Source organism: Cetorhinus maximus, chromosome 5, assembly GCF_964194155.1.
Source record: "Cetorhinus maximus chromosome 5, sCetMax3.hap1.1, whole genome shotgun sequence".
Lineage (NCBI taxonomy): Eukaryota > Metazoa > Chordata > Chondrichthyes > Lamniformes > Cetorhinidae > Cetorhinus > Cetorhinus maximus.
In genome coordinates, this window is record NC_135883.1 from 81,039,758 (window position 1) to 81,056,876 (window position 17,119).

The 17,119-nt window shown below is 46.0% G+C and overlaps 1 protein-coding gene across 1 annotated transcript in view; it reads left to right on the forward strand.

Moving 5' to 3' along the window:
- Positions 1–1,584: 1,584 nt before the first annotated feature.
- Positions 1,585–17,119, forward strand: part of tmem244 (transmembrane protein 244) — a 99,885-nt gene continuing 84,350 nt past the window's right edge. Inside the window, exons 1-2 of the mRNA XM_078541291.1 lie at positions 1,585–1,700; positions 1,941–2,026. Coding sequence (XP_078397417.1) covers positions 1,668–1,700; positions 1,941–2,026 — 119 coding nt within the window. The 5' untranslated portion in view covers positions 1,585–1,667. The remainder of the gene's footprint in view (positions 1,701–1,940; positions 2,027–17,119) is intronic.

Consider the following 17,119-nt stretch of genomic DNA (forward strand, 5'->3'; position numbering starts at 1 on the left):
TTGCCACAGGAATGCGCTGCCTTAGCCTTAGGGAGTTTCCACTCAGCCTAAGCAGAAAAGAAAGAAAAAAAACACGACCAATTAGACGAATACCATTTTCATCCACTCTGCAAGAAACAATCAAGAGTAACAACAACCATACACTGCCAAGCCAGCCAGACCAACCAGACGTGGTTTAACATCAAGCAATGGAAGAAATGGGAGAAAGCATACCCAAACACCAGTCCAACCTCCAAGCTAACAAAAAGATAAATCAACACCAGAGCCTACCACCCTCCTGACAGAACAGCAAATGAGATACGGAAGTGTTATAAACCCTCCAGATCACCTGAAGCTCTAACTTCAAGGGCCTGAAGGAGGGAGATGGGGTAGTGAGAATGTTGTTAATGTTGATGCTGTAATAGCAAAATGTTAGAATAGCATTAAGGTTGTAATAATAAAGTTAATGCACAAGACTTATAACAACATAAGACTTGGAAGTAAACTAGAGTAACCCTATATCCATTGGAACAAAGACTTAGGGGAGGTGTAGTGGTAGGGTCTGGTACATACAGGGTTAATGTGGGACTTAGTACAGTACTACCCAAACAGTGATGTAAGAAGGCACATGACTCAGAGCCAGGGTCAGCCTAGGGATGGATAGAGATGGGAAAAACCTAGACTCCATACCTATACCTCTACTGTAAATATGTACATAGTTATGAGTTGTTAATAAAGACTTGCTGTTAACAAACTTTAGATTATGAAGGTAAAAGCAAAATACTGTGGATGCTGGAAATCTGAAACAAAGACAAAAATAGCTGGAAAAACTCAGCAGGTCTGACAGCATCTGCGGAGAGGAATACAGTTAATGTTTCGAGTACGTATTCTGACGCGTTCTGATAAAGAGTCATACGGACTCGAAACGTTAACTGTATTCCTCTCCGCAGATGCTGTCAGACCTGCTGAGTTTTTCCAGCTAGTTTTGTTTTTGTTTTAGATTATGAAGCCTACTTCATGGTGTTCAAAGCAGGATTCTTCAGGTTTGGGGTCTAGATGGGTTTTCTTTAGGGTTTGCCTGTTACCCTAAGAACGCTAACATAGGCTGTTATTTGTAAAACCGTTCTTGTTTAATTACAGATCTATATACATCTCACTACTCTACTCGAGGTTGCAGTTCTGCTTCCCAACAGATCACAGTCTCTTAGTCATGTGACCTTGCATCATAGCTACGTCTATAGTTACATCAGTGTCAAGTGCTGCTGATGTTAACCCTTTACTCCTCACAAACGTATTTCCTATTTGCATGCAGAGAATAACTTAGATTGTGAGCTTGGAGCAACTACTTTGCTCCCAGGTTAATACTATTACAGGAGCTATTTGGATACATGAGATTTTTAGAAGAAAAGTGCAGTAATGCACTTACATGTGTGCTATGATAAGTCTTACTTCCGGAGATAGTTACGGAGCACTAATATCTAAGCACTAAACGCACATCTCTCCCGTGTGATTGCCTTATTGAATTTGACAGATGGCTCACGCTTCTTTCCTTGATCACATAATCCCGTCACTGAAATGATTACCTATAGAAATGCACTGCAAGAGAAAGGGAATTGGATGCTATTGACTTTGTCTGCCACCTTTGGAGGGACCTTTCTTTGACATAGTATGTGGGCCTAAATGTTTACATGGCAGTGAAATCCAAGGTCACAGATACGAAGGTATCAAGTGCACACAATTTTTCGTATGTATTGAATAATCTGGGTTTTGGCATTACGATAAAGATTATACGAAGCTTGTTTCAGCTTTACTGTTATTAGCCTGAGTGATGAAGCTGAAATATTCAATTGGTTTGCTCTGTATTGTACTTGATTCAGAATTTATGTCAAAATTAATTAATCGAAGGTATAAATATTTTTATTGAATCTAACAGTTCTCATTTTGTGATTTTTTTTTGGCAGACTGTTCTCTTACAATTATTCATATGTTTGATGACCTTCTATGCTGTCTATTACATTACCAGAAGCATTTCGTTTGGAGCTTTCAGGTGAGAATTCCTAATGCTATAGGAAAACCTACACATTAATGTTAAAACTCAGATGTCTTGAAGAATCTGTTTGTTCTCTGTTTAAAAATGATATCCCTCCTAACCGATACTTCACCCAAGCAAACATTTTAGGTGTATAAATTTGACGTAGAGAGTCACATAGACTATTTTATCACAAGGGACATCATACGCAAATATGGCCTCCCCTTCACTTGACATGCATAAAGAAGAATCAGCAGTTCCCACTAGAAATGTGTAGCAATGGCTTTACCCTAGCTTGTTTTCATCTCACTAATATTTATGTACAAATAAGAGCTGTAAAGGGTTGGACATAGTTTGGTAGGTCTTATTAAGGTATTTGTAGTCTTAGGTAGTTCAACATTAAGTATTTATTAACTACTAGAACCTATATACATAGGTACAGTTAAAGTCCAAGCTGTCTCTATGCTTGCTTCTACACATGGCTCTGACAAACACTACACTAACCCCTGGTTGCAGGTAATGTGTTTCTTACATCACTATGTGGGTGGTACTGTACTCAGTACCATGTTACGCCTTTATGTGCCAATCCCTTATACTACACCTTACCCCAAGTCTTTATCCAATGTATTTACAAGTTATCCCAGTTTGCCCCATGTATTTACGTTATTACTACTACCTCATCTCCCTCCCTCAAGTCTCTGAATTCATAGGTTCAAGTGGTCTGGAGAGCTTGGGCAGATGTTTTGGTGACTGCTGGTAGCGGGCGTGATAGATGGCGTGTGCCACAATATGGTGCAATCATTTTCACTACGGTGGGAAGGTCGGTGGTGATCCTCTGCTCAGCCCGTTGACGGCGGACCGCGTTTCCCACCAATGTTGTTGAGGAGCTATTGTAATACATCAACATATCATTAAAAGGCCATTCCTCCAGGGTTTTGGACTCCTGCTGGATCATCTGTCCACGTTGGCGGGAAAGCACGCCAATGTGTTTCACAACAGCACGCAGGTGACATGCACTTGGCGGCCTTCAGTTTGGGGAAACTGAGGTGAGTGAGCAGCATCGTTTTCCACAGCTCGCCATAGTTACCTGTTGCTTTGCAGGCTTCAGGGCTGCCGGGGGCCTGGGTGAAGTGGCGTCCTGCCTCGGAGGTGAATGTTTTCGGGGGGGATGGTGTCCGGGAGCAACTGCTGCCCAGCCTTGGAGGTGACTGTTGCTGTTGTTGGAGGGGGCAACAACTGCCCTGGCATTGGACGCCGCACACAAGAAATTGAGGTGGGGGGCAGGGTAGGCGAGGGATGTGGCCATGCATTAGGGACACATGTATAAACTGACCATTCCTCTGCAACTAAGACAGATCAGACACAGCCACAGTGATATGATTGGGCTCGGGTTCCTAGCCTGCCCGCACATGCAAGCATCGCGGAGGCACCAAAGTGCTACCAAGTGCTCCATACCTTACCCACAACCCGCCCCCTCCCCCCCCCCCCACCCCCCCCTACCGCCCCAACCCTCACACGCCACCCACCCCCCCGACTGGCACAAACTTCGAGTCCAACACCACTTTATTGGACCGTGGAGCAGTTGGTCTGCACACGTTGTACATGGTACAGTAAATGTAGCAGTCACTGCTGGAGGCGCTCACAGCCCCTTGCAATTTCAGCATCCCAGTGAGAAGCAGTCCCCCCATGTCACAGGCTGACAGGGCAGCCATGCAGTGCACTCATTTGTGGCATCCGAGGGGTGACCAGCACTCTCCGGGAAGTGTTAAGGGGCCATCACACACGGACAGGAAAGGTGCTAAGTTCACCCATGCTAACAACGTCTCTCTCTCCCTCTTTCATGCTGCAGGAGGATCACATCTGGAACATGGAGCCTGGTGACCTAGCAGTGTGCCTGATGGCCTACAGAGAGTGGAGAAGACGGAGGAGAGAATGACTGAGGCACCTGGCGGTGCAAAGGCAGGAGCAGCAAACTCATGAAGAAGGGGCAGCAGGGGCTCCCACACACACTGCCCAGGAGCGACAGTGAGCCGTGGCTGGTCGGCGCCTAGTGACACCAAGGGTCTATAGATGCCGCCTGCCATTCCTGCAGATGACTGAGAACCAGTGTTGCCGACGACTGCTCATGTCTAGGGACCTGTGGCACACACCTGCCACTTACTGCAGGGCTTGGTGCCAAGGGGACATGGAGGGCAACCAGCCCCAGTGGCCGTGAAAGTGACTGCGGCGCTCAATTTCTATGCCAGTGGCTTCTTTCAGGGCTCCACAGGTGACCTCTGTGGGATATCACAAGCCTCCACCCACAAATGCATCCATGAGGTCACGGATATCATCTTCTCGAGGGCACACGACTTTGTGCATTTTTTCCCAGCACCGGGACAGCCAGGATGCAAGGGCCATTGGATTCACCCTGATCTTGGGATTCCCACAGGTTCAGGGTGCGATTGGCTGCACTCATGTGGCGCTCAGGTCTCTGTTGCTGCACATAGTGGAGGTCATCAATCACAAGGGCTTCCACTCACTGAACATGCAGCTGGTATGCGACCATCAGAAACGCATCCTGCAGGTGTGTGCACGGTTTCCAGGGATTGTGCACGACGCCTACATCCTCAGTCAGCCACAGACGCCTGGAGTCTTCCAGGGTCCACAGAAGGATGGCTCCTCGGGGCCAAGGACTACCTGCAGAGGACGTGGCTGATGACACCCTTGTGGCTGCCTCAGGCTGTAGAAAAGCAAAGGTATAATGAGGCTCATGCTGCAACCCGCAACTTGCTGGAGCAGACCATCAGGATGCTGAAGATGAGGTTCCGGTGCCTTGAGCGGTCTGGTGGAGCCCTGCTCACTACATTCTGGCAGCAATGACCAGCACCGTTGAGGTGCAGGCATCAGTAATGTTTCCAGGGAGTGTGAAGTTGGACCATCACTGTGGTCTGAAGGCTGCACAGAGCACAGGGAAGTGGCCCTGGACTGAGAGACCTGCCTTTATCTTGTGCAGAAAGGTTTCATATGTGAGTGACATGAACACTGCTCATCAGAACAAGGAGTCACAGGCAGGGAGACATTCGTGGGAATTTATTAACAATAGTGAACAGTATGTACAAGTGATTAACACCCATGCTCAGGCTGTGCAACTAATTCTCCTTAACTTTCCTAACCCTGCCGCCACGTCTTGGTGCTCCCTGGACACCCACAGCCAGGTAGAGGTAACCTGCTGACTATTACACCCTGTCTGTGATGACTTTGGCGGGCCTCCTCTGGAGGGCCGAGACTTGGAGGGCCTCGGTCTGCTTTCGGGGTCCTGCTGTGTGGCAGTGGCATCCTCGTCGGCCTGTGAAGCTGGAGCTGCTGAGGTCACAGGAAGAGAGGATTGGATGGGCCGGTCACTCCCAGAGTCACTTGGGTGGATGGGCCCGGAGTGTGCACCTGTTGATCCTCCTCCCAGCTCCTGGCTGACTCCTTGAGGGGAAGGGGCAGCTGGAGTGAGGCCGAGCAGACCTGCACCCCTCTCATGGACACACTGTTGTAGGCCAACTATAACGTCAGCGATGGAGTTGAGCAATGTCTTGGACTAAGGTCTCCATGGTGGCCGCCATCCTGCCAGTGTTGATCTCGGTGCTTTGCAATGCTGGTGCCTCAGCCTGAAGGTGGACGGACTCCTCCATCGTACCTTGTAATCTGAGGAGTGCAGCGGACATCCCTTCCGGATGTTCCCGAGCTGTATTTGCAGCTCCAGCAACTGTGACACGACCAAGTCCAGAGACTCATCATCTGACTCGGATTCAGCAAATTTCTGGCCTCCAGCAGTCCTCAGAGTGCTGGGGACCTGGAAAGTCCCTGCCGTTGTCTGCTGTGGATCAGACAGTGCGATGTGCTCACAAGATTGTGATCCTGTGTCTATTCTAAAGCTAGTTCCCACCGAGGTGTGTGTCTGCACTGCTGGAGGGCATGGGTGAGTTCTGTGACGGGACTTCGAGGATGGTGTCTTCAGATTCCTCTTCAGAGGTTTCTTCGCGGCTTGTTTGGAGGCCCTGGGTCATTGACTTTGTCGGCTGTTTGGCAGATGTGCCTGCGGAAGCAAGGGGAGATTATTAGTGCATGGCAGTGGCCTGTGAAAGAGGACACATCACTCACGGCATGGTTGTCTGATGGATATTGCACTGCTGGATCCTCACTTGGTGGAGAAGCGCCAACCAGCTGGATGGCTCTGTTTTCAAAGTCCATGAGGATCTTGATTTCAGACATTCCTCCATCGGTCTGCGACCTCTTTCTCTTGTTGTGTGCCAGCATGAATAGAGATGGAAAAAGTGTAAGCAGGACACCTGCCGGGCCAGATGATAAATGTGCCTGGCCTATGCGGGTGGTAACTGGTCCCATGGATGGGCTGAGGACAATGTAGGTGTGTGTGTGTGTGTGAGAGAGTGAATGGTGATGTCTCTTTCACTGGCAGTGATGAAGGCCCTGTGGATGTGTGCTGGGTTTGTGACTGTGTGAGTTGAAAGTGTTGAAAAGAGTGACTTACCCTGGTGGAGCGGAGGAGATCATTCATCCTCTTGCAGCACTGGGCAGCTGTACTCTTCTGAAGGGCGTTGGCGCTGACCACTGCTGCCACCATCTCTCAAGCCAGATTGGTCATGTTGCTGCCCATCCTGTGGCCAGAGGGGGAGTACAGGACATCCCGGTGGACCTCCACGGCATCCAGCAGTCGCTCGAGGGACCCGTCATTAAACCAGGGGGCTGCGATCTTTTCTCCTTTGTTGGCCATGTCTCCCGGGCAGCGGTGGGTGAGCTGGTAGCAATGAGCAGTGTGCTGGCAGCTGCCTTTTAAACATGGTAGCCAGGGTGATGCAACGGCAGGGTGATGGCGGGAAAGTGAATGAGAGCCCGCCCGCCATGGAAATGGCATGCTTACCGGGAATGAAACGTAGAAACATAGAAAATAGGAGCAGGAGTAGGCCATTCGGCCCTTCAAGCCTGCTCTGCCATTCATCATGATCATGACTGCTCATCCAACTCAAGAGCCTGCTCCTGCTTTCTCCCCATATCCATTGATCCCTTTCACCCCAAGAGCTATATCCAATTCCTTCTTGAAAACATACAATGTTTTGGCCTCAGCTACTTGCTGTGGTAGCGAATTCCACAGGTTCATCACTCTCTGGGTGAAGAAATTTCTCCTCATCTCAGTCCTAAATGGTCTACCCTGCATCCTCAGACTGTGACCCCTGGTTCTGGACTCCCCCACCATCAGGAACATCCTTCCTGTATCTACCCTGTCTAGTCCTGTTAGAATTTTATAGGTTTCAATGAGATCCCCCCTCATTTTTCTGAACTCCAGCAAATATAATCCTAACCGACTCAATCTCTCCTCATATGTCAGTCCCGCCATCGTAAGAATCAGTCTGGTAAACCTTTGCTGCACTCCCTCTATACCAGAGCATCCTTCCTCAAAATAGGAGACCAAAACTGCACACAATATTCCAGGTATGGTCTCAGCAAGGCCCTGTACAATTGCAGCAAGACATCCCTGTTCCTGTATTCGAATCCTCTGGCTATGAAGGCCAACATACCATTTGCCTTCTTTACCACCTGCTGCACCTGCATGCTTACCTTCAGCAACTGGTGTATGAGGACACCCAGGTATCGTTGCACATTCCCCTCTCTCAATTTATAGCCATTCAGACAATAATCTGCCTTCCTGTTTTTGCTACCAAAGTGGATAACCTCACATTTATCCACATTATACTGCATCTGCCATGCATTTGCCCACTCACTCAGCTTGTCCAAATCACACTGAAGCATCTCTGCATCCTCCTCACAGCTCACCCTTCCATCCAGCTTTGTGTCATCTGCAAATTTGGAGATATTACATTTAGTTCCCTCACTTAAATCATTAATATATCTTGTGAATAGCTGGGGTCCCAGCACCGATCCCTGCGGTACCCCACTAGTCACTGCCTGCCATTCGGAAAAAGACCCGTTTATTCCCACTCTTTGTTTCCTGTCTACCAACCGGTTTTCTATCCATCTCAATACACTACCCCCAATCCCAAGCGCTTTAATTTTACATGCCAATCTCTTATGTGGGACTTTGTCGAAAGCCTCCTGAAAGTCCAAATAAACCACATCCACTGGCTCCCCCTCATCAACTCTACTAGTTACATCCTTGAAAAGTTCCAGTAGATTGGTCAAGCATGATTTCCCTTTCATAAATCCATGCTGACTCTGTCCAATTCTGCCACTGTTTTCCACATGCTCAGCTATTAAATCTTTTATAATGGACTCTAGAATTTTCCCCACTACCGACGTCAGGCTGACTGGTCAATAATTCCCTGTTTTCTCTCTACCTCCCTTTTTAAATAGTGGGGTTACATTAACTACCCTCCAATCTGTAGGAACTGTTCCAGAGTCTATAGAATCTCGGAAGATGACCACCAATGCATCCACTATTTCTAGGGTCACTTCCTTAAGTGTTCTGGGATGTAGATTATCAGGCCCTAGGGATTTATTGGCCTTCAATCCCATCAATTTCCCCAACACCATTTCCCTACTGTAACCGATTTCTTTCAGTTCCTCCCTCTCACTAAACCCTGTGTTCCCCAACATTTCTGGTATGTTATTTGTGTCCTCCTTTGTGAAGACAGAACCAAAGTATGTGTTGCATAAATAATAAAGTGGGTTTGGGACGATATGGCGTGAAATCCTGCCATTGTGGCTGGCAGGTAAAACAACGTTTTACCCGCCTGCTACTGCACTTAGTGCAAACCTGGGAAAAATCTGCCCCTTATAGCCATTCCATATCTTGTTCTCACCGCTGTCTGAGGGGTGACAGGCTCTGTTGCTATCAGTAAACTTTGTTAAATTGGTGGTTGTTCTGGCATCTGTATGTATATTCTTTTCCTTATCCCATTCTTTGGCATTGAATCACCCTTTGTTGAGTTCCCTATTGTGATGATAGATTGCAGCAAGTTTATCCCGCCCTTTATGGCATGGGTGTATTCTGGGCTCATCTCTATAGTGTTTTTTTCTCTACTTCCTTCGTGCGGCTCACTGTGACACATGCAGCGATGGAAGATGTCTCTTCCTGTTGTGAGGGTGTGACTTGGCAGTAAGCTCGCCTTTGCATTTGGCTGTGTTGGTGTGCTATCATCAATCAATGGCTACTACTCAGTTCCAGTATTGCTTGTGGCACTGTCATGCTGGCTGGGGATTGCAGAATCTACTCTGTGGTCTCAGGAATTATCTCTGCAACTGAAGTGAGGTTGGGGCTCTTCTTGTTGCTGGTTCCTCTCTTGGCTGTCATGTCCTCGAGGTGTCATGATAACTATCTGAGTTGTTGACTGGTCTGACAAATGAAAGTCTTCTGGCACCTGTAACAAAAGTGAGAAAACCTGCTCTGCAAAGAGAAAATACAATTGTTATGGATAGGAGGGGGTTAGTTCAAACAGCATTGTCTTCCTTTTATCACTTGTCCATAAACAAAGGTGTTTTGAATTAGTGTTTTTTTAAGAATAAGCGGGGGCACATTTTCCCAACTCTTCGGTTTTTGTGTGATCTAATTTTACTAATAATCCCACAGCAAACTCAAGTTAGGATTAACTCAGCAGGTTAGTTTATTGTACACATTCAAAACCCACGAAAGGAGTGTTAACATCGTCCCACTCCCATGCACAGTAAAGGGAGGGAGAGAGAAAAGGAGGTTTTATAGTATATGGACCACAGAGAAAATGAATATTCGTTCACGTGAGTTCCAGGGTCCCAAAGTCAGAGTCCAATGAGGAATTCTTTCACGTAGGTATTTGATTGTCAGCTGGCTGGAGACTAATGTTGTAAGATTCACTTTTTCAAGTGTCTTCTTTTATTCATTCATGGGATGTGGGCATCGCTGGCCGGCCAACATTTATTGCCCATCCCTAGATGTCCTTGAGAACTAAGTGGCTTGCTAGGCCATTTCGGAGGGCATTTAAGAGTCAACCACATTACTATGGGTTTGGAGTCACATGTAGGCCAGACCAGGCAAAGATGGCAGATTTCCTCCCCTAAAGGGCATTAGTGAACAAGATGGGTTTTTGCCACAATCAACAATGGTTTTTATGGTCATCATTAGACTTTTAATCACAGGTATTTTTAAAAATTGAATTAAAATTTCACCCTCTGCTGTGGTGGGATTCAAACTCGGTCCCCAAAGCATTAGTCTGGGTATCTGGATTACTAGTCCAGTGATGTTGCAAGATGAAGTAGGCACTCAGTGATGGCATCAGTTCTGTAGGCGAGGATATGAAATCTTCCAGTAGAGTCAGGTTGGGTGGGCCAGTAGTCCAACCTAGACAGAAGCTTGCTACTGTGTGGCCTTCCAGTTGGATGTTAAACAGCAGTTTGCCAAACAGTTCAGAAAAGTATATTAAACAGCTCAAAAGGCCAGTGACTTGGGTCATGTGATCTTCCTTCTCCACAGCAACTTCAACAAAGGATGTTTATCCAGCATTTGGAATTTGGCTTCATTTTCAGGGCTAATAATGTCTCAGCCATTATGGGTTGAAAGGGGTGTCATTCAAGTTGAGGGTCTAGTGTTTTGGAAGCCATTGTCTCAACAGACCCACGGACTCTGCTAGCAAGGTTGGCTTAATCAAATGCAAATTAAATTCCCGTAGCTCCTTTTGAAATTGGTCTGTACAGCCCAAGGTGGTCTGTTAGAAACTCCTTAGGCATAAAGAGGTGTGACATTCCCGAAACTGAGAAGAGAATTCTTTTGTTCTGGAGATTGCTGGGGATAATTTCAGGAGAGACAGTGAACCATCTTAATTGTCTTTGTTCTGCAGAAAAGAACAGTTTAAAAATAAGAAATGGTAATAAGGATAAATTTTTTAAATATATACAGGGTTGGGTTTCTGGTCCATGTTGGAGAAATCCAACACAATTCAGAGCTGAAGTCCCAGTCGAGCGAATCTTTCTTGTTGGAGCCCCTGGTCTCTCAGCCAGGGGGTTCTTTGTCTGATAGGACCATAACACTGGCTCCTGCGTCCAATTTAAAGTTTGTGAGATGACTGTTAAATGAGATGTTTGCATTCCAAAATGAAAATCCAGGATCTTTACCTCACCTAAGAAGCATGGTTGTGTGTCTTCTTGATGTGCTGCCTTGACCTTATCCCCTTGGGATCTTTTGTGCCTTTTGCTGCTTTAGCTTTACACAACTTTCCAGAGAGTCCTTTTCAATTACATGGAAAACATTCAGATGAAATTTCTGGTTATTGATCATGCCTGTGGAGGTGCTTCACTCCACAATGCTGGCATGGTCGCTATATTGGTTGGTTAGGGTGTTGCTTCCCTTGGAATGGGGTGTCCCTGTTTCTGTGCCATTTCACTAGCTGGACAGTGGGTTTACTTTGTACCATGATTTGCTTTCTCCCCTTAATATGGATCTGTGCTGCAAGTAGATTTCAGATCGCCTGGCAATCTGGTTGGCCTTCTCAAAGATTTGATCTTCCTTTGCTTGAAGAATGTCTGAGAGTGCGTCGTCCGCCACTCCTTCAACTCTTCTATCCCTGATTAGCTCAGATTTCAGGTCATCATATTCACAGCATTCAGCCATTCTGTACAGCTCAATAATGAATGAGTCAATAGGTTCTCCTGACTGCTGGACACGTTTATTTATTAAATATTTTAAAATATTTATTTATATAAATTTATTTATATAAAATAATATTTATTAAATTCAGCCCTTTCCAAGGATTTTGTTACTTTTTGAATTCTTTCATGGGATGTGGGCGTCACTGGCCAGCTCAGCATTTATTATTCATCCCTAATTGCCTTTGATAAGCTTGTGGTGAGCTGCCTTCTTGAACATTGCAGTTTATGTGCTGTAGGTACACCCACAGCACTGTTAGGGAGGGAGTTCCAGGATTTTGACCCAGTGACAGTGAAGGAATGGCGATATAGTTCCAAGTCAGGATGGTGAGTGGCAAGTGGAGAGCATTCCATCACACTCCTGACTTGTGTCTTGTAGATGGTGGACAGGCTTTGAGGAAACAGGGTGTGAGTTACTGTGTGCAGATTTCCCAACCTCTGACCTGTCCTTGTAGCCACAGTATTTATATGACTAATCCAGTTCAGTTTCTTGTCAGTGGTAACCCCAGGATGTTGATAGTGGGGGATTCAGTGATGGTAATGCCTTTGAGTGTCAAGGGGAGATGATTGGATTCGCTGTTATTGGAGATGGTCATTGCCTGTCACTTGTGTGGTGCACATGTTACTTGCCACTTGTCAGCCCAAGCCTGAATGTTGTTCAGGTCTTGCTGCATATGGACATGGGCTGCTTCAGTACCTGAGGAGTCATGAATGATGGTGCACATTGTGCAATCATCAGCCAACATCCCCACTTCTGACCTGATAATGGAAGGAAAGTCATTGATGAAGCAGCTGAAGATGGTTGGGCCTAGGACACCACCCTGAGGAACTCCTGCAGTGATGTACTGGAACTGAGATGATTGATCTCCAACAACCATCTTCCTTTATGCTAGGTATGACTCCAACCAGCAGAGAGTTTTCCCTGATTCCCATTGACTCCAGTTTTGTTAGGGTTCCTTGATGCCACACTTGGTGAAATGCTGCCTTGATTGTCAAGGGCAGTCACTCTCACCTCACATCTTGAGTTCAGCCTTTTTTCCATGTTTTGACTAAGGCTGAGTGACCTTGGTGGAACCCAAACTGAGCATCAGTGAGCAAGATATTCCTGAGTAAGCGCCATTTGATAACATTGTCGACGATGCCTTCCATCACATTTCTGATGACTGAGAGCAGAATGATGGGGCGATATATGGCTGGGTTGGATTTTTGTAGATATACCTGGGCAGTTTTCCACATTGCTAGGTAGATGCCAATGTTGTAGCTGTCCTGGAACAGCTTGACTAAGGGCGCAGTTAGTTCTGAAGCAGAAGTCTTCAGTACTATTTGTGGACTACTGTCAGGGCCCATAGCCTTTGCAGTATCTAGTGCTTTCAGCCATTTCTTGATATCATGCGGAGTGAATCAAATTGGCTGAAAACTGGCCTCTGTGATGCTGGGGACATAAGGAGCAGGTTAAAATAAGTGTCAAATGATTTTAAAATTTCACAAATTTTGCAGATGATTTGTCGATTCCTTATCTAACTCTTAGATTGTTGGCTACTGGCCTACCGAATAAAGCAGTGTGTTAACTTTTTCAGTTCCTGTCTTTTGATCCAGACCTGAAGGAATCCTGTATCTAAGGAATCTCTTTCTCCAAAGTCTCCAATTTTGTGATTATCTGGGCCTTGGATAAGTCCAAATTGATCAGGAAAAGTGGATCCATGGTTAAAATGTTTTGATTTCAGAGGTTTCTGAAAATCCAAGATGGCGCTGCCGTGTGCTTCTTCACAAAGGGTTTTCCTGAGCTTGATGGTCTTGGCGGGCTCCCGCAGTAATGGTGCTCGTGATCTCAGTGTATAAATTTTTTAAACCCTGGCTGCCTGGATCGATGGTTAGAGTTTCCCCCACTTTAACGCAATGTTCTTGGGTCTGGTAAGCATCAAATCATGGCTTTTGCTGGGTTTTTAAAGCTGCCTACTCAGTCACGATTAATTTTTAATTAATTTTTTTTTGTTCGAATCAAGCTCGGCTGCCATGTGTTCAGGTGCCAACTTGAGAATAGGGTTTCTCTGACTACAATTTAAATAGTAATTTCTGACCACTGCATTATTTAACTTTTTTCAAGACTTGTGTTGTCCAGGAATTTAAAAATTTTAGCTTACTCCTGCTAGGTCTGATGACTTTGCTCACTCTGGGTATTGAAGCTGGACTTCCACAGGATTCAGTGGAGCCTTCTGCTGCAGTGAGGAATTTAATTTCTGCCTTCAAGTTCCAAACCTTCCTTTTGAGCTTTTCCCTGGCAATTTCTCCTGTGCCTTCACTTCTTGAGCTTTTCTCCAGGTCAGAATGCTTCTTTGATTTTGTTTTACAGTTTTCAAGGATTTTAATTTTCTTCTGCCGTCTCTACGAGGTTTTGAGTTGTTTCATTTGCTGCCACCATGTTGTAAGGCAATGGGCGTAGTTTCATAGATCTTATTAAGGTAATCATAGCCTTAGTTAGTTTAACAGTAAGTATTTATTAACTATTAGAAACTATATACCAAGGTATAATAAAGTTCCAAGGTAGGAGCTGTCTACATGCTTGCTTCTACACACAGCTCTGTCCAACACTATCCTGACCCCTAGGTGTGGGTCATGTGTTCTCATAGAGTCACAGAGTCATAGGGGTCTACAGCAAGAAAAAGGCCCTTTGACCTATCGAGTCTGCGCCGGCCAAACAAGTACCTAACTATTCTAATCCCATTTTCCAGCACTAGGTCCATAACCTTGTATGCCATGGCATCGCAAGTGCACACCCAAATGCTTCTTAAACGTTATGAGGGTTTCTGCCTCTACCACCTTTTCAGGCAGTGAGTTCCAGATTCCGACCACCCTCTGGGTGAAATATTTCTTCTTCACACCCCCTATAAGCCTCCTGCCCCTTACCTTAAATCTATGCCCCCTGGTTATCGATCTCTCCACCGAGGGGAAAAGTTCCTTCCTTTCTACCCTATCTATGCCCCTCATAATTTTATACACCTCAATTATGTCACCCCTCAATCTCCTCTGCTCCAGGGAAATTAACCCCAGTCTATCCAATCTCTCCTCATAACTAAAAGTCTCCAGCCCAGGCAACATCCTGGTAAATCTCCTCTGCACTCTATCTAGTGCAATCACATCCTTCCTATAATGCAGATTCCAGAACTGCACGCAATACTCTAGCTGTGACCTAACCAGTGTTTTATACAGTTCCAGCATAACCTCCCTGCTCTTATATTCTATGCCTTGGCTAATAAAGGCAAGTATCCCATATGCCTCCTTAACCACCTTATCTACCTGTCCCGCTACCTTAAGGGACTGGTGGACATACACACCAAGGTCCCTCTGATCCTTGGTACTTCCCAGGGTCCTAGCATTCATCATGTATTCCCAATCCTTGTTTGTCCTGCCCAAGTGCATCACCTCTCTTACATCACTGTGTGGGCGGTACTGTACTTAGTCCCACCTTAATCCTTTATGTGCCAGATGCTTATACTACAATAAGCACTCATTTTGTCATGGTATTAATGAACTACTTTTATTTAAAGCTACCTTTAAATTATTCCCACCAATGTATACAAGAGAAATGTAATAGAAGCGTAATGTATTTACTTTTATCAGAGGACTATCTGGGACAAAATTGGATTACATCCGAAAATGGGCACAGTGCTCACAATGTGCAATTAACTAGTGCCAGCTAACTTCATGCTGCATTGTAGCATGCAGGCGGCATTGAATGCACTGTTGATTGACTGCACTCCTCAGCATGAGGCCTGAGTTCATGTGAGGCTAGTACCACTTTAAGCAAGCCTGTACTATTTAAAGCCAGCCTGCACTTATTAAAAGGAGGTGAATTCTGGCTGTAGCAGGTGTTGGAAGTAGCTGGGGAAGACTTTCCAGGCTGGAAGAACTCAGAATAATGATGCAACAGGACAGAAAACATGCTCCAAATTTCTTCAACACAGCACTGGAAGTCTTGGCACAGGAGTAGGAAAGGAGGAGAGAGATCCTCGATCCACAGGGGACCAGGAGGCCCTCCAGACAGACGTTGCAAAGGCAGTGGAAACAGATAGTCATTGCAGTCAATGCCAGGAGTGTAACCCTGGAGACATGGATGCAGTGCCGCAAGGAGTTCAATCAGCCCATACAAGTGGTCAAGATCAGTAAATGCATCTCCAAATCCCATATCCTTACAACTGAACCAGTAGCCTCACATACTGCTTAATTCACCACACCCCCATCACTCATCTACCAACAATTTCTAACAACTACAATTCACACCTCACATTCATAGTTTCATTTTACCTTCATTTTACCTTTACCTTAGCACTGCTGCAAATCTCACATTCACACCTCTAAGCTAGCACACAATGCCAGCTATTCAACCATGAAGGGCACATCATCCAAACACCTCTCACCAGACTCACTGACATGCTTTCCTCTCTCTTGCAGAACGAGGTGACATACAACCCCAATAGAGAAGATGTTGCTCACTATTGTTGGAGCAACCATGACCACTGACCATGTGGCCAGCAGTGGGGTTGAAAGCATCAAAGATGATGGTGTGCTCGTATCTAATCCTCCTCCCACTTTCCTTACATCCCACCCTCTCTTCTGATTTACAAGCAACAGATGGTCTAGAATGCACCTCATGCTTTCCCATTTTCAACCCACTGTAAGCCTACCAAAAATTGCCACCTAGCAGAGGAAGAAGATAGTGATGATGAAGAAACTGTCACTCTCAATCTTGCAGCCATCAGCTCAGAAACTGACAAACACATTTTAGAGAACAGCTTAGAAGCTGCAACTGTTTGTGGTGAGACACTGGACGTGAGTGACCTGCAGGCCAGGCAGGGTGAAAGGGTAGCACAGGTGCCAGCTGACTGGAGGATGAGGCCACACGCAAGGTCTGTTGCAGAGGACAGATCTTTGACTGGATGGTGTACAGAAAAAAGCTGATGGGTATTCACACTTAAATGCTTGATGCATTGACAGGCTTGTCAGAAAGCCTATGATCACTGTCAAGGAGCATTGAAGAGTCTGGCACCAACCTTGCATGTGACTTTGTGCAAAGCTTGGAGCCCCTCCTTTCTAGTGTGGAAGTGGTGGCCAACTCCATGAGCACACTTGTGGACCCAAACATTATGTAGAGTCCAATGGTCGATGTCTCAGCTTCCATTACAGTACAAATTGAAGCCACCCAACCTCTGAATGCTGCAGTGGAAGCTCAAACTGAAGTTATGCAAGCTCAAAGTATTGCCATTATGGCTGCCAGTACCAGTTCTGAAAGGTGGTTGCAGGGTCTCACAGCAGCCCAACAATCAGTCATCTAATACTTTGCTAGGATTTCTAAGTAATGTCGCGGGGAGTGGTAGTGGCGTTGTGGAATATGGTTGCACACCAACTAGTAACTGAGGGAGTGAAACCCTACATGGCTGCCTATACCCTGGTTGGCCACAGCCAGCAGTCAAATGAAGGTAAAACTGCAGGAATATG